The sequence below is a fragment of the Condylura cristata genome, unplaced genomic scaffold (genome assembly GCF_000260355.1).
Source record: "Condylura cristata isolate star-nosed mole 26May11 unplaced genomic scaffold, ConCri1.0 scaffold00019, whole genome shotgun sequence".
NCBI lineage: Eukaryota > Metazoa > Chordata > Mammalia > Eulipotyphla > Talpidae > Condylura > Condylura cristata.
This window is the reverse complement of record NW_004567120.1, coordinates 33,587,157-33,606,531: the sequence shown is the minus strand read 5'-3', so window position 1 is coordinate 33,606,531 and position 19,375 is coordinate 33,587,157. Positions and strand designations below refer to the sequence as shown.

Below are 19,375 nucleotides of genomic sequence, written 5' to 3'. Positions count from 1 at the left end.
TTATTTTTGTTGAGTTTCATCAGTTCTCCGTATATTTTTGTGATCAGTCCTTTATCACTACTTTTGTGTGAGAAAATGTTTTCCCAATTAGTGGGCTGTCTGTTCAGGTGATAACATTTTAAAGGGAGTTGAAATTATGAAGCCATTTCCATGGGAGGAAGGAGGTTAATTTATAGCAACCATGGAATTCAATCTATGTTGTTTGTTTTAAAACTTAATTTTATGGTGTAAATAGTAACTGTGGTTCTTCTAATTAAAAAAAAATCCCTTCAGATAATGACTTTTAAAAAAATTTTTGTGGTCCCTTTTTGTGTAACAGGTGCTATAATTTGTGCAATGTGACAGAGATAGCAGTGCTTGAAAAGAGGGTGAGGGTGTGAGATGATTTGTTACCAGAATAGGGTTATTTTTGAAAAATGTGAACAAGCCATCTGTGACAACATGGATGGACCTGGAGGGGTGGCGCTGAGTGAAATATGTCAGGAGAAAGACAATAGGGGATAATTTCACTCATGTGTGGGCTGCAGAGAAATAAGGCAAAGGAACGGATAGAACTAAACTATTACAAATCGTAGAACTACGACTGTAGAAGTGAGGGATTGAGGAGGGGAGAGGGATGGGACAAAGGGGAAGGGGAAGCCACAACCTGGGATGAAGGACTGTGGGTGCTTCTGGGGTGGGCATGGTGTGGTGAGTACACTGAGCAGGTGTGAACTTATACCCCTGAATCATACGCAGTGTTGTAATCCAACTCTACTTCAGAAAGAAAAAGAAAATGTAAAAAGGACCTGAGTCGATGACTTCATTCCCTCTTGAATGTAAGTGGGAAGCCATGTCAACGTGCTTTCCCCCAATACAAATATGGATCAACCAAGAGTTGAAGTGTACGAAACAATCTGCATAGACGTGTTCCCTCTTGATAAAATGTGATACTATTGACTTTGGGTTAATTCTCTTTCTAAGAAAAAGCAATGAATACCATTGCTGAGCTTGAGTACCTGGTTACTTAAGAGGCAGCAATAAACAACAACCCAGCAGGGCAGAGAGCTTGTGGGTCTTTCTCTGCTCAGCAAGCTTTGATTCTCTGTGTCTGTCTGTCTCTCCAATCTTGGGGATAGCATTTTTCCCTGTGACCTCATTTCCTAGCAGATCAAGAAAAGTTAGATCTTTGTTCATATGTTCAGTTATGTGTTTGTAAGGATGGAGCAAGTACTTCCTCCTCAAATGCTGGACTGGAAGCCAGAAGTTCTCTTTCTTCTGATGAAGGCATCACAGCTCCATATTTGTCTTTAAGCTCTGCTTTCACTGCACCCCATACTTAAATTGGTGGGCCTGTCTGCCACCTACCTAGCACCTACCTGTACCTCTTCACAATGGCTCTTGAGATAGGTGAAATGTCATAATCTCAGATGAGGTGAGTGAAGCCTTAAAACTGAACCAACCTTTCAGTTGGTAGCAGGGCCTGGAAAACCACCGTCCAGCGCAGTTGTTTCCCAAGAGCCTGCAGCTACTTGGGCTTCCACTTGCTTCGTCCACGCCACCTTTCAAAAGCAGATCATCATGTGTTGTCTTGTGAGTCTATGTCTAGCATGTTGATTGGCTAAGGGGCTTCTCTAAGCTTCACACGGTTTTGTGATCCCCTGTTTAATGTCTCTGTTTACAAATAGAGTGGAAGCTTCTCGCAGACAGCTGGGCATTTGGCAGAGAGAAGACACTCGGTAACTTTTTGTTGAAGAATTAGGAAATATGAGGGAGAATATACCAAAATGTCAGCTTTATCTCTGAGAGGTTGAAATGAAGGTTGTAGCTGCCTCCAGAAGAGGCTGGGAGATGGATCATGGCCCTAGGACTGGGGGGAGAAATCGATGGCTTGTAGATTGATTGTTTTACCCACTGGATTTTAATTGGATTGTCATTAATAATCTGATAAGCTTTCTTTCCTTTGTTCAGGTCCTCACATTTCCATTTTTCCCCTTTGAATTTTTTAAGGATAATACCTTCTACCTGTATTAAAAGACCGATTTTAATCCTCTGAACAATTCATTGTGCTCAGATTTTGTCCCCCGAAGGTCTGATCAAACACATAAGTGAAACCTTTTGTGATGTTTGATATCACAGTTGTCATTAATTTATCCTGGAATTGAATCTACATCTTAAAATAATGCTCTCAGTGTTCTCATCCATAAAATGGAAAAGGTGATCCTTTGTTAATTAACTGAGACCTTTCTGAGGATAACATGATCGAAAGCAAACAAAAGCATTTTGAACAATAGTGTGTACATGGCAAGGTCCCTCCAGTTACGGGTAACTGAAACATTGTGTTGGTGTATTATGCAATGTAGATGGTTGTCTTGCAATTATTAAAGCAATTTGCTGGAATGAAACAAAGTACATTCAGAGTTTGTGTTCCTTACTTATATTGCAAGCCTGGGTCAATAGGATTGTTTTTTCTTGTAATTTGGGTAAAAGATCTAAAGTTATATTTTGCATCAACCCAGACAATAATACCTTGACCTTTGTTTCTCTGTAGGTGTTACAGAACATCTTGGACACCGAGAAAGATTATGCTAAAGAACTGCAGTCGCTTCTTGTTACTTACTTAAGACCCCTACAGTCCAATAACAAGTAAGATTGACTTTCTAAATCCCTTGCTGAACAACATGAGATAGTGTCAGCATGTGAAGTCATCACTCTTATGTCACTGCATAGTTGATTTTGCCCGTTAGAAGATTTCCACAGATCACAGGTTGCCAGGAACATGGTCAAGGTGGTAGAACTGAGGCAAGATGTTGCTTCTGGAGAGCTCGGCTTCCTTTTCCTTCAGGCTGTGGAAGGAATGAGCACATTTGCAGTACTGTCTGCCACAATTTTTATCTTGTACATTTTGAAAGTGATAGAACTGATTTTACGTTACAGAAAAAGAACGTGCTGGTGTTTCCATGCAGAGAGTACACAGACTGCAAACTCATGTGCTTGCTCTGACCTTTGCTTGCCAGCACACAAACTCTTTGCTATGCGCTGACAGTGGAAAGAGTGTGAATTCGTGAATGTTCGCAAGAGCAATTCAAGCTGGCATTTCACTCAGGCAAGAGTGAATGAAAAAGATGTTAAAATATCTTTTTTAAATAAAATGTTCAAACCTTCTTCTGGTCTTAGAAATTGGAAGTGATGGTCTAAGACCTCAACTGAAAACTTAGTTTTCATGAAAGAAAAATACTGAACATACTGTTTTGTGCTTGTAGGCATGACACATTCAACAAATAAATAGTGGCTAACTGCATTCCTTAGTGTTTTTATCTTAACTGCTTAAACTTCACTAGAGAATGCTCTATAAATCAGAGTATCTCAGTCAGACCACATAATGGATGACCAAAGCTTCCCCTTTTACCTCAGCAAGCATTTACTTTTACTGACTGGTTGCCAAAGCTAGGGACTTCAGGCTTAAATAAATTTAAACAGTTCACTCTTTTTCTCCTTTTTCCCAAGCCATGCTTTCCACCGCATAATGTCTCGCTAAATTTCCCACTTGTTATTTTCTCAGCACTCTGGGAATGTTACTTCATTATGAAAGGATTTTGTATTCCTGTGATTTGTGAGTCTAAACATGGTCAAAACAAAGTGTCCTTTGTGATTATTATGCAAAAGATGAGGTGTTCTGCGGATCGTAGTTCTTAGACCTCAATGGAGCCTTGATGAATCACTGGGTCTAGTGTCCTGCAAGAGATAGCAACCCGTCTGGGTAAGAAAACCCACACCCAGAGAGGCTCACTGCGGTGCTATGTGGCCAGACTTGCACATGGTGTCTCCTGCCACCAAGAGAAGTGTTCCTTCTGCTTCCTTGTGGTGAGCGGCAGAGAGAGGGAACCTGAATGGCAACCCCGGGGGTGGGTTGGAAGCCCTCAAAGGAAGGAGTGACCTGGTTACCAGTCAAGAAACACGAGAGGGAAGGAAAGGGAAAGAGCCAGAGCAGAGACGTGAGCACCTGAAACTTGTACAGGGCAGAGCTGTGAGACCTGAGGACAGAGCGACTTTCCTACCAGGGAGCTCGCGAGCACGCAGTTTGCAATGCACTCTGCCTTGTAGACGCCAGGGATTTGGGCAAGCCAGTTTACTGGCCCCAAAGGGGTCAAATAAGCCCCAAGTCAGGTTCAGGCCAGCCCTCGAGTCAGGTTCTCGCTGCCATGAGAGAGGGAGCCAGGGAAGCAGGCTGATGCTTTCGCTTTTGACCCCCAAAAGGGGTTTTCCAGCCTGTAGCTCCAGAGGGCATTGTAGCAGATGAGCGGGGGGCTTTTTACTCGCTGGGGTTACTGGCAACACTTGTTTGGTTTTCCTTTTTCTTTGTCAGCAAAAATGACTCTCTTGGAAACTCTCCCTTAGTATTATTAAGTGAAGATGAAGGAACCTGTGGCGGATGCTGGCCTTTTAAGGAAAACTTAAGAAAAGTTCTCTTCCGGAAAGGTGCAAAACATGACCCTAGAGCTAGAATGTGTTGGTTCTCATTCAGCCTTTACCAGTCACTGACTTTGGGGCTTGGGCTGGGACTGGGGTGCTCTGCTTGGCCTCTCTGTGCCCAGATTTCTTGACGTTGACAGTGGAGGCAGCGCTAGGCCTACTCATAAGGTTGTTCAGAGGGGGAAATGGGCCCATGGCTGTAAAATACTCTCCTAGATGTGAAGCTCAGGATTGTGACCCCGCCTACTCCTGTCCCGGGAAGAGTGGGTGAGGTGATTCTTACTCCAGAGGCCCTGGTAAAATTGTTCCATTTGTCTTTACTTGACACCTGTCCACTCCAAAAACAAACAAAACAAGTCAGTACTATCTTCTTCCCTCCTCCTTCCTCTCATAAAGATTTCCTTTAGTTGACTCATGAGCATTTTAAAAAATACAATAGTTTATTTTTACATCATTTTGTACCTTTTTCCATTTCAGTTGTAATCCCCATGGGCTTCCCATCACCACAGACAAGTGCACATTCCCTTCCCATTTTTGATCCCATTCTCCATTCTACCACCATAAAATGTCCCTGGTATATAGTTGTTCATTATTTTTCCCCCCTGGCCCTTTATGCTCTTGCTATGAGTGAAACCATCCAGTATTTTTCCTTTTCCTTCTGGTTTATTTCACTAAGCATGATCTTTTCCAGCTCAATCCATGTTGCTGCAAAAGACATGTGTTTATTTTTTGATTGCTGAGTAATATTCCATTGTGTATATGTACCACATCTTTTTAATCCAGTCATCTACTTTGGGGAATTTGGGCTGTTTCCATGTCTTTCCAATTGTAAATAAAGCAGCAATAAGCATGGGGGTGCAGGTGTCTTTTTGAATCAGTGTTTTTGTGTCTTTTGGGTAGACACCTAGGAGTGGGATTGCTGGGTCATATGGAAGCTCCATTTTTAGCAGTTTGAGAAACCTTCAGTTTTCCATAGTGGTTGTACCAGTATGCATTCCCACAGTACAGGAGAGTTCCTTTTTCTCCACATCCTCACTAACATTTGTTGTTGCTAGTTGTTTGAATATGAGCCATTCTCACTGGTGTGCGGTGGGTATCTCATTGTGGTTTTAATTTGCCTCTCTCTTATTACGAGTGATGTTGAACATTTTTTTCATATGCTTGTTGGCCACCTGCATTTCCTCTTTGGAGAAGTGTCTTTTTAGCTCTTCTGCCCAGTTTTTGATGGGGTTGTTTATTCTTTGTTGTGACTCATGAGCATTTTAAATGAGGAGAAACTGGATTTTGCTGTGTTTCCTCACTCTGTATATGAACATCCATCAAATCTCTCGGTTACTTTCCTAGTTCCTTCAGAAGGGAGGACACAAACGGTTTCAGTTACTCCCAGCATTGGTGCACTTAAACTATTTTGATGCCTAGCTGTTAAACATTTGTTATACATTTACTCGTTGCTTTGGAAAATAACTAAATGCCCCTCAACACTCGTTTTCTTTGGGCTCATTATTCTCTCTATAGAAGGGACATCAAGGAAAGAAGTTTTAGAAAGTTGCTTTAGATCATAGTTACAAAGAAAAGCTTAGAACCTAGGGGCTGCTTCCCTCGTCTGCTTTGCCAGTTGTTCACCACGAATCAGCTCACCAGACTGAGAATGACTAGATTCATCTGCAGATTCTGATCACTGAAGCTATGTGCCTTTTTTTTTTTTTTCCAGCCTGAGTACCGTGGAGTTCACATCTTTACTGGGAAACTTCGAGGAAGTATGCACGTTTCAACAGACACTCTGCCAAGCTTTGGAAGAATGTTCTAAGTGAGTGTTGTGTATTGCCATGAACACTGCCAAAGGCGTTAGTTGCTTGCATTTAGTTTTGCTCTTAGGTGATGTCTTAGATAGGGGCATATTTATATTTATGCATTTGTCACAGCTTGAGAATGTGTGCCAGCATGGAGAAAATGCATGTGGAGGTGGTGGTCACAGGGGCACAGCGCTTGTCCATCAGGGCCTTGCATTTAGTACATCACTTGTGACTTCATGTAAAGGTCATATTGGATTACTGCTGCTGGCCAGTGGAAGAGGCAAATAAGGTCTTGATTGACCATAGATCATACCTTTGACATTGATTTTGTTTTGTACTTTAGAATTGCCTGGAACAGTTATTCAAATGGTTCATGTCATTTCACAGCTTGCTCTTCTCACTTAGTCCCTCCTGGTAGTTTATTATATTAAAGTTAAATTCATAAAAAGGAAGGAAAGGAAAAGTGTACTTGGATGTGAGCCACCCACACATTGCTGTGGGCCAGGTAGTTCGTGGAGGTGCTAGATATTATCCAGCAGGTTCTACATTTCTGTAGCAAGATTCATCGTCCAAGCAGATAGATCTTGGAAAAGTTATAGACTTTCATTGTCCACAGGGGAACTGGGCCATGTTTTTTAGCTTTAAGGGACACATGGCTGGTTGTCCTGGGAGGGAGGTGCTGAGAGACACATGGAGACTCCTGAGGAGCCACTTCAGATGCCAAGAGGGATCCAGATTATTGAGGTGGAAAAATGTTCACTAAGTGGCAATAGCAGATTGCAAACTGGAGTCATAATCTTTGTTTTCCATTTTATAAAGAAACATCTAGAAGAAAGTTTAATAGATACCACTGAATAGTGGGATACTGAGTTTTTCTTTCATGAGCTTTTCTGATTTTTTCTACAAATGAAAGCAGGTAGCTTGTAATTGAGAAAATCCATTTAAAGCACCCTGAGGCCACTCCGCCTTGCAACAACTATGTCACCAAGGCTGCATGATATTCCTTTGCAATGTGTTAATTTTTTAGATTCAATTTTGTCTGTATTTTTTTAAAATAAAGATTTATTTATTTATGCAACAGGCCAGAGATGTGTGTGTGGTGTGTGTGTCCCCTTTGGCAAAAAGTTTAAATGTTGTATGGTTGAACTGGCAGCATCTTGCTTTATCCCTTCTTTACAATTTTACATTCTGTGTTTCACTTGTTTTGCCTACAGGTTTCCAGAAAACCAGCACAAAGTAGGAGGTTGTCTACTTAATCTCATGCCTCATTTTAAATCCATGTATCTGGCTTACTGTGCAAATCATCCTTCAGCGGTAAATGTACTCACCCAACACAGGTAAATCTTTACCATTCCACCCCCCCCCCAAGGCTGTTTCCCAGTAAGACCCTTTTCGATGACCCCTCATTAGGAAATGCAAGGTTTCCTGTTGAACTCTTGACCATCCTCATTCCTCATGCCAGGAAATGATTGATTGTTACATGGGTAGATTGTCCACAGTATTTGTTGAGTATCTACTTTGTGCAAGGTCAGATACAAAAGTGAACAAGGAAGCAAATGTCCCTCCCCTCTGGAGTGCAGAATCTTGAGGCACTCAGACAGGAAATTACACATTGCAAACATGTTGTCTTACCAAAGGGTAATTAAAGGGTCCCTGTGGGACTTTGCAACCTGGTATCAACTTAGTCTGGGGGCCAGAGAACATCAGAGAAGGCTTTCCTGAGATCAGGTTCTATTTAGATCCAATGTGGTAGCTACCCCTACCCCTAAGAGCGTTTTATCTGTGTAGCTGACAAATGGCTAAACTATCTAGATGCATCTCTCTTCACTTTGTCTGGTAGAGGAAGTCTCCATCAGTGCTGTGGTTAAGGCAGTTATTGGGAGGGAAAGTTGTAAGGAAACTAACCCTGTGAACTGTGTGTTCAGGTACTTTAAGCAAAGGGCTCTGATTAAAAAATTGCATGAATATAAATTTCCAGATGCATGGAAAAACAGCAATATGGTGTTTCCTTTAAGAGACACCATAAAGTCACATCTCCCCTACCTTTTCTTTCCCTCTGACTACCCACCCCTGACACGTTCACTGGCACATTTGTCTGAGCTAAGACACTATATGACAGACTTGAAGATGTGCTTTTAACTTTGAAGGGCATGTGCTAAAAATCTAGGCAGAGCCACAGCAAGAGCAGAACATGGAAGTTCTTATGGTGACCTGGTGGCTGCTCAACACTAACAAGCACAACCTCTAATCTGTTCGAGACTTAACTTCAGGACCAAACTAGAACACTGCTTGACACCAACCCTCAGAAGTGGTGGCAATTTTCGTCTTTGTTCTAGTTTGTTAGGAGAGCTGTTATGTAGCTCTCCTACATGACAAGGTAGAAGTCAGCAGATCTTATGTGAAGCTCAATTTTATTCTCCTGATCAAAGTTGTGAACTCTTGAGGGACACTGAATATGAAAGTTGGTGTCTAAAGAAAGAGAAGCTATGAATGTGGACTATTTGGACCAGTGGCTACACTGCCTAGAGCCAACATTAGCTAATAATAACAATGACAGTGTGCCAGGCACATGATGGAAAAGCCCATGCAGGAGTTACTATTATTACCACCCCTGCCTTACAGATAAGACATTGAGAGGTTAAGTCATCTGGCCAAGAACTCTTAGTTAGTAAGTGCTGAACAATTAGAATTCAGGTCTGTCAGCCTTGTCAATTCTTTTTTCACTTAGATATGTATTTTACATGCAAAGAGAATCTAAACGCAAATGTAATGAACGGTACTCTAACAAACATCCTTGTACCCACCACTCAGCTTACAAGAATAATCATTGCTGTATTCCTTATTTTTTTTTAAGATTTATTTTTTATTTATGCATGCAAGAACTAGGGTGTAAGTCAGAGGTGTGGGGTGGGGGTGAAAAGATTCACCAGTGACAGAGTGGGGAGCAGCATAGGCAGATTAACTGAAGCACACTGTTGAGGGGAGCAGCGGGCGAGGCAGGAGAGGTCTGCTACTCCATGTGGGTCACCCTTCTGACCGGGGATCAAACTCATGCTGCAGTGGCTGCTGATGGCTTGATTGTTCTTACTTTAACCCCTAGACCACCGTGAGGGCCCTGCCATATTCTTTTGTATATAACGACTTATTGAGATATAATTTGCATTGGCATACAATTCACCCATTTTAAGTGTACAGTTAAATTATTTTTAGCAGGAGGAGGGGTGGGAGTGAGTCCAAAAATTATTTTTAATATATTCAGAGTAGTGCAACCTCACCACAATCAATTTTAGAACTTTGTCATTACTCCCCAAATAAACCTGAACTCATTGACAGGTGCTTCCCACTGCTAATCTAAGGCAACCACGGAAATACCTTCCGTTACTATGGATTTGCCTATTCTGGACATTTTTGTTTGAGTGGAATCACAACACTTGGTCTTTTGTGTCTGGTTTCTTTCACTAAACAATGTTTCTGCGATTCATCCACATCGCAACACCTCATGTTTTAATTTATTTTTAAAATGAAAAATCTTTTTAATTGTATTACTGTTTATGGAGGGTAATGGTTTACAGCACTGTGTGTGATTTGGGGGGGTGGGCTCACATCTCTTCAGATGTATGTCACCATACCACACCCACCACCAAAGTACTTCATTTTTTAATTTGCTAAAAAAAAAAAATACTCCTTGACACAAATACCACATACTGCTCTTCCATTGCCTGTTTACAAACATATGGCTCATGAACAGGGCTGCGGTGGACATGTGTGTGTGAGTCTTTGTGTGAGCATAACATTTCACTTCTCTTGGTTAGGTACCAAGAGAATTGCCGGGTCATCTGGTGATTCTGTTTCACTTTTAGAGGTATGGTTGGATGGCTTTCTTATTCCATTCTGCGATAATATATGAGGGTTCCATTTTCTTGGTATCCTTATCAACACTTGTTATTGTAAGACTTTTTTTTTTTTTAGCTCATCCTAGAGGGTGTGAAGTGATATCTTATTCTGATGTTGACTTAGATTTTTCTAAACATGAACAGTGTTGAGTGCCTTTCATGTGCTTATTGGAAATCTGTACCTTTTCATTCAGGGAAATACCTATTCAGATCCCTTGCTTATTTTTAGAGTAGGCTATTTGCCTCATTGTTGATAAATGACTCAAACCAAGTTGCCATTTTAAAGCATACACTTCAGTGGTTGTTGGTGTAGCCACCCCAGATGTGGCTTCAGAGCACTTTCATCATCCCCAAAGAGCCCCTCTAGTCAGTAGAAGGCGCCCCCATTTCTCTTGAGGACTCATGATGGTCAGCATCTTTTATGTGTTTGTTGCCAAACTTTGTTTGGTCTTACTGTTTTTTTTTAATATATATACATGATATGATATTATAGTTTATTTTTACATCATTTTGTGCCTTTTTCCATCTCAGTTGTAATCCCCGTGGGCTTCCCATCACCAGATCACCCGTGTGCCATCACCATTGTCCAGGGCACTCCCCCAGCCCCATTTTTGACCCCACTGCCCCACTCCACTCCACTCCTGTAAAATGTCCCTGGTGTATAGTTGTTCACTGTTATTATTTCCCCCCTGGTCCTTAATTCTCCTGCTATGAGTGAAACCACCCGGTATTTTTCTTTTTCTTTCTGCTTGTTGGCAATTTTAATGTCTTGTTTGGAAATATGTCTATTTTGTCCTTTGTCTGTTTTCATGGTGTCTTTGAAGCACCATAAGTTTGATGATGCCTAGTATATCTATTATTTCTTTTGTTGCTTGTCCTTCTGATCCAAAAGCCTGCTGCCTAAGCTAGGCCATGAAGATTTGTACCTAGCTAAGGGTTTTATCATGCTAGCTCTGACATTTAGTTCTTTAATTCTTTTTTGAGTCAATTTTTGCATATGGTGTGAAAATCCACATTCTGTTGCTTGTGGCTTTCCAATTGTCTAGCACTATTTGTTGATTTATATTTTTATAAATTTGTAACACTGTGGTTTATATTCTCATTTGGATTCATCTTGGTGAATGTTCCATGTAAGTAGGAGAAGAATTTATAATTTGCTGTTGTTGAATGAAGTACTCTATTATCAGTTAGATCTACTATATTAATAATATTCTTCAGTTCAACGATATTCTTACTATTTTTTGATCAGTTGGATCTGATGATTCCTGATAGAGCAATATTGAAGTCTCTAACCATTACAGTTGATTTATCATTTCTCTCTCAGTTTTATCAGTGTTTGCCTAATGCTTTTTGATATTCTATTAGGTACATTCACACTGAGGATTGTTTTGCCTTGTTGGATTATTGTATGTTCTATGTAATGTTCCTCTTTATTCATGATGATTTTTATAGTTCTGATGCCAGCTTTTTTTGAAATTACTGTAGCTAGTTCCATTATCTTTTTTTAAAAAAATATTTTTTGTTGAGGTAACATTAGTTTATAACACTGTATGGGCTCCATGATGCCATTTTTCTCACCTCACCCACCACCAAATATCCACCACCAACCAGCACACCACTTTTCACAACTATATTTTGATACTGTTAATATATCTATGTACAGCTCATTTCTTTCTTTTGTGTGTGTGTGTGTAGAAGAACTGGGGTGTGGTCCAGAGGCGTAGTGGGTGAAAAAATTCACCAGAGACAGAATGGAGAGCAGAACAGGCAGATTGACTGAAACACACTGCTGAGGGGAGCAGGAAATTATAGCCTGTTTCTTTTAATCTGTGTCTTATAGACAATAAACCCATTCTGACAGTAGCTGTCTTTGAATTAGCATTTTAAGACCATCTGCATTTAAAGTGATTATTGATGTAGCTGGGGTAACATCTACCGGGTTTGTGACTGTTTTCTATTCACTGGCCTTTTTGTTTCTTTACTATCCCATTTTTCTGCTGTCTCTGAGGATAGCTACATACTTACATGACTATTTTCTCTTTTCTCTTCTTTTACACTTTGTCTTATAATTCTTGTGACAAAAATTTAGTGACTTCCTTAGAGTTTGTCCATCCCCTGCTACTATTCTGTTACACTTTACTTCTCCCTTCAGTTTGGTAAATGTTTGCAATATCAATTGCCTTGAAGAGCTAGCCTTTGTAGGGAGAGATATTCTGGGAGCATTTATAATGTCTCTGATCTTCATTATAAGAACACGTTTGGGTTCCTAGATGCAAAACCCGCAAAAGTTTTGGTGTCCCCAAGACTGGGCCCTAGGAACTTGTAACTATCAAGTTGTTCCACACTCAAACTCTTGCCATTCATCAAACTGACCACTGAAGTGTTCTTACTAGTCACTGCCCCCAGTGACCTCTGACCTCTGCTATAATTTACGCTATTTGTCAGTGAGCTCAAGTCTCAGTGGGTCTAAGAGAAACCAGTGGTATTTGGTTTGTTTCATTTTTTTCTTGTTGTGAGGATAGAAATGATTACTTCCAACTACTTGTCATTGTTGAAACCAGAATCTCTTTCATAATTCTAAATTACATTTTAGTATTTGTTGTGAGTCTTTTCATCTGTTTTAACTTGTTTGAATCTACTTCATATTCACACTAACATAAGTCTAGTGAATTACAGAAATGTTACTCATAATGTACCTCTATTTCCACTTCCCTTTCTGTTACAATTATACACATTTCATGTATATGTTAAAACCCAACTGTACATCATCATAATTATTTTTTATATTTATTACTGAAACTGAAAGAAGAAATGAGAACAAAGGTTTATTTATAGCATTTGCTATAGTAACATTCTTGCTTACCATTTGTTTATCTCTGTTTCTTCCTGTGGCAGAGTTACTATCTGCTATCATATCCTTCTGCTAATAGAGTGCTGTTCTCACCCCTTTGAGTGTGCTGTGGGAAATATATTTCTGTATGTTATAGGCCCAAAAACACAAAGATAAAGTATTACTTTATACAGTTATTTTTCTGTTAATTGAAGAAGAAATAAGTATTACATGTTTTTTATCTTTACCTGATTATCTGTGGTGTTTTAATACATACATATGAGTTTATATCTGGTTTTGCTTAATTTTATCTAATAATTTTAGCATTTCTTGCAAGGTGGTCGTTATCAAAGAATTCTCTCAGTTTTTGCTCTTTTGGAAATATTTCTCTCTCTCTCTCTTTTTTTTTTTTTTAAAGATTTACTTATTTATGCATACAGAACTAGGTACAGGCCAGAGGTGCAGGGGCGGTGAGAGGCTTCACCAGAGACAGAGCGGGGAGCAGAATAAGCAGATCAATGAAGTCCACTGCTAAGGGGAGCAGCGGGCGAGTCAGGAGAGGTCTGCCGCGCCATGTGGGTCACCTCTGGGGCCGGGGATGGAACTTGCACTGAAGCGGCTGTGGCCAGCTTGCAGTGCTGCGTCCTAACCTGTTGCGCCACCAGGGAGGGCCACCTTTCGGAATATTTCCTTCCACCTTCATTTGTAAAAAAAAGTTAGGATGAATATAGAAGTCCTGATAGGCAATTTTTGTTTCTCTCATTATTTTGAGTGTGTTATCTTGTTCCCTTCTCATTTCCACTAATTCAGTTGAGAAATTAGCTGTCCATCTTATTCATATTCCCTCGTCCATGATGAGTCGTTGTTTTCTCTTCCTCTTTTCAAGATTTTTGTCTTTCAGCAATTCTATAATTTTTCTGTGTACAGCTCTCTTTACATGACTCTATTTAAAGTTCATCGAACTTCTTAAATGTGTAGATTAATATTTTTCTCAAGTTTGGGAAGCTTAATGTCCTTATTTCTTCAAATAGTTTTTTTCTGCTCTATTCTCTCTCTCCTCTATAGATAAGTTCACCATGCATATGTCATTGTACTTAAAGATGTCCAACATATCCCTTAGACTCTGTTCATTTTTCTTTGTTCTTTTTTCTTATTTTTGCATAAGTTCTATCAATCTCTTTTTAAATTCAGCGATTCTTTCTCCTTCCAGTTCAGATCTACTGTAGAGGACCTGTAGTGAAAATTGAAATGTCAGTTATTATATTTCTTAATTCCAGAATTTTTTGGTTCTTTCTAAAATAACTTTTTAAATCTCTTTAATGATACTTTGTATTTGATAAAACGTTGTCATTGCAGCTTCCTTGATTTCTTTAAACATGGTTTCCCTTTTTCTTGCAACACATTTATAGAAACTACTTTGAAGTCTTTGTTAAATCTAGCATTTTTTTATGTTTGTCTCTTGTTAATGGGTCACACATTCTTGTTTATTTGTGTGTCTCATACTCTTGTTGAAAACAAGATACTATATGCAAGTTTAGATTTAAGAACCATGGATACTGATTCTCTTTTCCTCTGGAGTTTGATTTTATTGTTCATTTCTGTTTTTTTTTTAAAGATTTATTTATTCATGCATACAGAACTGGGTACAGGGCAGAGGTGCAGGGGTGGTGAGAGGCTTCACCAGAGACAGAGTGGGGAGCAGAACAGGCAGATCGATGAAGTACACTGCTGAGGGGAGCAGCGGGTGGGTCAGGAGAGGTCTGCTGAACCATGTGGTCACCTCCGGGGCGGGCGGAGATCAAACTCATGCTGAAGTGCCTTTAGCTTCTCAGTGCTGTGCTTTAACCCACTGCGCCACCAGGGAGGGCCCTGTTCGTTTAGTGTTTAGTCATCTGATTAGATTATGTTAGTGGGGTTTATTTCCCTCACATTATGCAAATTCTGAGATCACACCACAGCCTGAGTCTTGCACACATTCCCCCTGAAGTGACTGAGTTAGCAGGGCTCTCGGGGACTGTCTTGCTCCCTGATCTCTCTGTAGGTGTCTGTCCCCATTTGGTACCACACTCAGTTGTTAGGCTCCAGTGAGTTCCATCTGGTTGCTCTCATGTTTTAGATAGTTCCCTGGGGCATCAATTTATCCACCATCTGATCCAGTTAAGTTCAGGTAGAGCTAGTTTCTGAGACCATTCTTTAACGTTTGTTCTGACCCTTCTTGGCACCTCTCAGCTCTTCCTCTGATTCTCTCTAGTGACCTAGTTGACCTATGACTTGACTTGTTACTCTTAGTTAAGAAGAGCTATCAGTATCCTCTTATTTGCTTACCACCAACATCTTCATTGTTTTGCAAGACTCTTTAGGCTTGAATTTCCCCATACTCTTAAAAAAAAAAAAATAAAAGCCAGCCATTTTGGAGGAAAGCTCCAGAGCTCTCTGTTCCTTTAAGACACCCTCGAACTCTGGGCACAATCTTCAAGCCACTACTGAGAGCATGGGGTTGGGCAATACCCCACGGTCTCCTGTGTTTGTCCTTCCCAGCACAGAACCTCTGCCCTACACGGGTGCTGGGTTGAGGGTGATTGGGTCCCACTGTGTCTGGCCTACTACTCCTGAGGTAGAATTTCTTCCCCGTGCGTGGAATCTGAGTAGGGATGGGAGCCTTCTGTTTCTCAGTCACTCACCACACATCAAGGTTCTTCAACTCAGAGTTGAAACTGATGGGGTGAGCTAAGGAGAGGCCGTGTCCTTTGACCCAATGTTGAGTGAGAGGGGGCCCTGTCTTTTGGGTACATTTCTTGCAGTGGTGCTTCTGTTAAGATAAACTAGGAGGGGGAAAGAGACGAAGCGCAGGTCATGCCTCTATTGCCATGAGCACCCCCTCTTTTCTGAGTTTTATAACATTTTCTTGAATAAGTGTCTTTTTCATTTATCATCTGCCATTAGGACAATTTCTGGACACTATAAATGGTGGTTTTTATAGTTTCCACCAGCTGCACTTATTTCACCAGGGGATGGGTCACTGGAGCGCCTCGTGCCGCCACCCCCAAAGTGAAAGTCCCCACCATTTCCATGTAAACCTCACTCTCAGTGTAAACTTTTTACCACCTCGACTATGCCTCAGTTTAGAGTCCTGGCACTTTGAAGCTGTGTTGCCTAAGGTAATTCATTCAATTTCAAAGCTTACTCTCTTACCTTGGCTTGTAAAAAGGGGGAAAATACCTACTTTGCAAGGCTGATATGAAGAGTAAATGAAATAATGAACATAGAGTACCCGACATTAGCACAAAGTACTGGCTGCCACTCCCTACTTGTATGTTCTTTCATCGTCTACCAGCTACTCATTTTTTTTACTAGAAAAAACTATTTTAAACACACAAAGAACAAAGATAAAGCACACACAGATAGCCGCCATATAGCTTAAGAAACAAATTCTAGCTGCAACTAAAGTTCTAACTAAATGCTCCAAAATTTGCTTACCCTTCCTCCTGCACAAGAGGTAAAACAGTCCTGGATTTGTTTTTATAATTTCTAGAAATGTTTCAATATTTTACCTCTTATTGTTAATATATATTTTTAAGCAATGGTTCAGAGTGTGTTTTTCTGTGATGGATGTAAAAACATCCTGTGTATATAAAGGAAAATTTCTCAGTACCAATAAAAAGAGATCTTCTTCATGTTAACTATTTATATGAGCCATATTCTCCGTTTGATCTGAGGATAGCACTTTTAGATAAATACCAGAAAGATAAGGTGTACCTGAAATGGCAGCCTTTCGTAGTACTTGGGTGAGTTTTTTTTATAATAACATTCTTAATGTTGAGGATAAATTTATGCTGTGGTTTACTTGATTTTTTTTTTTGGTTATGTTTTTTGTGACTTTTATAATATCCCTTGTAATGATGGAAAGCTCCCTGGAGTCCCATACAGTTGAATTTTATCTTCATGGTTTATTTACATAGAAGGATTGAAAATAAAATGAAATCGTGTTTTTCCTCAGTTGTGCTTCTAATATAGTTGGTCATTTTAGTTGAATTTTGCGGTAATTTAGGCTGACACATTAGAGACAAAGAATACTTGACTCAAATTCACAGAAAATTCAGATTAGGAACTTGTTTTAGATGAAGGTTTCAAATGAAAAAGAGTCATTGGTCGATTGCTGTGGTTTTCCCTGCTGAAGCTACCCGTGCTGAAGCTGGAACATGACTTCCGGCCTGAGCAGGCCAGTCAGATGCACTTCTCCTTTTATGCCTGCAGGTGGCACCACTTCACCAGAAATGCTCCTGACAATGGTTAATGAGAAGGGCTGCAGCCTTAACAGTGCATGTTTGGATAGAGGCAACTTGTTAAAAATGGAATAATATAGTATCTGAATTGGAGACATAAGCAGACCCCCATCTCAGAGTGTCCCCCATATTTACATATATTTGAATGACTGTCCCAGTCTTTTGCTATCCCCTGAGTGAGGTCTTTGGGATTTCCCCTCTCTCTCCCCTTCCGCCTTGCCACAGCAGCTCTGGTTTCTTAACTTCTTCTTGAACCTCTCCTTACAAAAATACCCGTAAATACCCAAATACTCCCCCGTGCTTCGATGTGGCATCCATCCTTTCACAAGGGAGAGGGCCCAGGGTTAAGAGAGGCAACAGCAGCGGGACAGACCTGGGCCTCACTTTCCTCCTTCACAGCGACTCCCACAAACAGCGAGGTTCTTTCCCTCTCGCTAGTTGTAATCATTGTCTGTAAACCATTGCTGTCAGCGATATAGACTTAGGGAAAAACCCAGAGCTATGTCCTTGCTTTGGGGTCATGCAGCATAGGCAAAACTCTGAGAGCAGAGCTATTCTGCCTCTGTCTTTGAGGAATCAGGGAAGGGAACGCATCAGACTGAGGAACAAAACATGGAAGGGACAAAAAAGAAGGAGACAGCCTGTCACATGGGACTGTGTCCATGAAGAAGGATAACTCCCAACCCAGTGGGAGAAGCCTCTGGGACTCTCAAGCTGCACTCCCCTTTGCCCCCACAGGGATTCCCCTGGAAGGCAGGGAGGTTAGGAAGAAGGAGGAAATGGCTGCTCCTTTCCCAGAACTGCTCCAGGTAGTTACCTGCCAACAAGGTAGAACTGGATGCAAAGATGCCGTCAGGGCGCCATGTGCTCTGTGGCGGCTTCCTGGTGTGCAGTTGCTTCTGTGGCTTTCTGGTGGAGCCCGGGGGTCCCATCCATCAGCACCAGATGAATGCAAGTTGAATTTGTAGTCACTCATCTGTTGAAACAGCGTCGACTGCATCACATCATATATGTGAACATGTTAAGCTTGAAAAGCAAGTCTTCCCCCACTGACAATTCAAGTAGGTTGTATAAGGTTTAAAAGTATTTTAAAGACCAGTTGTTCTTTGGTGTGGTGATCTATCTTTGCCTTTTATATTTGTGAATCGTAATCTTAATTTATGTATTAAATTTATTTGGCTACGCACAATGCATCTTTTAGAATCTATTTATCATCATGAGCTCTGACTGTCTAAGACAGTTTTATTCTTTTGTTGCCTTAGTAAAATTTTGTTTTCTTCCCGATAGCCAGGTTTTTTGTTTTAAGATACTGATTGCATGTTAGATTGAAATTTTTAAAAATCCTTTTGTATTCAATAAACCTAGGAGTTAGAGCGCTTTGTGGAAAATAATAGAGTACACATTAGCATTGGCTTTTAATTGTTGCAACTCCTGTATCAATTAGCGTGCAGCCTTCCGGATGCCAGCACTTATTCCTGATGGAAAGAAAAAATAAGACTTGTTTACCAAATTGAAAAGAAATTAGGAAGGCGATTTTCTCTAAATTACATTTCTACTCAAATGCACTCTCCAAATTTGAGTTATTTTCCTAATTATATTTTATATGTGATGAATTTTTAAACCTCTTTGTGCACTTTATGCTCCTGATTGGAAATTAAACATCAATTGCATTTCCATTTGGCTGGAAATCACAGTTTAGTAATTTTTAAAGATATGATTTTCTCAAGTATTTGCCTTGGAATAATAATAATAATCCTAATAACAATGCATCTGTTGACTACTTTAAAGTTTACAAAACACTTCCCAGTACAGAGGCTGCCACGTGGTCATGGAGAGCCCTGAGGTTCTGACTTGGGTCTGAAGCCCAGCTTAGCCGTTGACTTGTTATTGCTTGCCCTTCCTGAGTCTCGGGTTTCTCATCTGAAACACGAAGATGGCACAAGCATTGAAAACTGTTATGCATCTTCAACAAGAAGGACAAATGCACTTTTTTAGCATGCAACAATAGACACTTTCAGTAGGAGCAGGCTTGATGTGTCTTCTGGACCGGGCAGGCAAAGCTTGAGGAGAGAACCAGGATCTCATGAGTCCAAAGCCAGAGCACTCTCTTCTTCTCAGTTGCAT

The 19,375-nt window shown here is 40.5% G+C and overlaps 1 protein-coding gene across 1 annotated transcript in view; it reads left to right on the top strand.

The window, feature by feature from the left end:
- The window catches only part of ARHGEF6 (Rac/Cdc42 guanine nucleotide exchange factor (GEF) 6), a 98,443-nt gene that overhangs the window by 54,923 nt on the left and 24,145 nt on the right, over positions 1-19,375 (top strand). Inside the window, exons 7-9 of the mRNA XM_004685843.2 lie at positions 2,531-2,625; positions 6,164-6,259; positions 7,460-7,582. Of these exons, the coding sequence (XP_004685900.1) occupies positions 2,531-2,625; positions 6,164-6,259; positions 7,460-7,582 (314 nt within the window). The remainder of the gene's footprint in view (positions 1-2,530; positions 2,626-6,163; positions 6,260-7,459; positions 7,583-19,375) is intronic.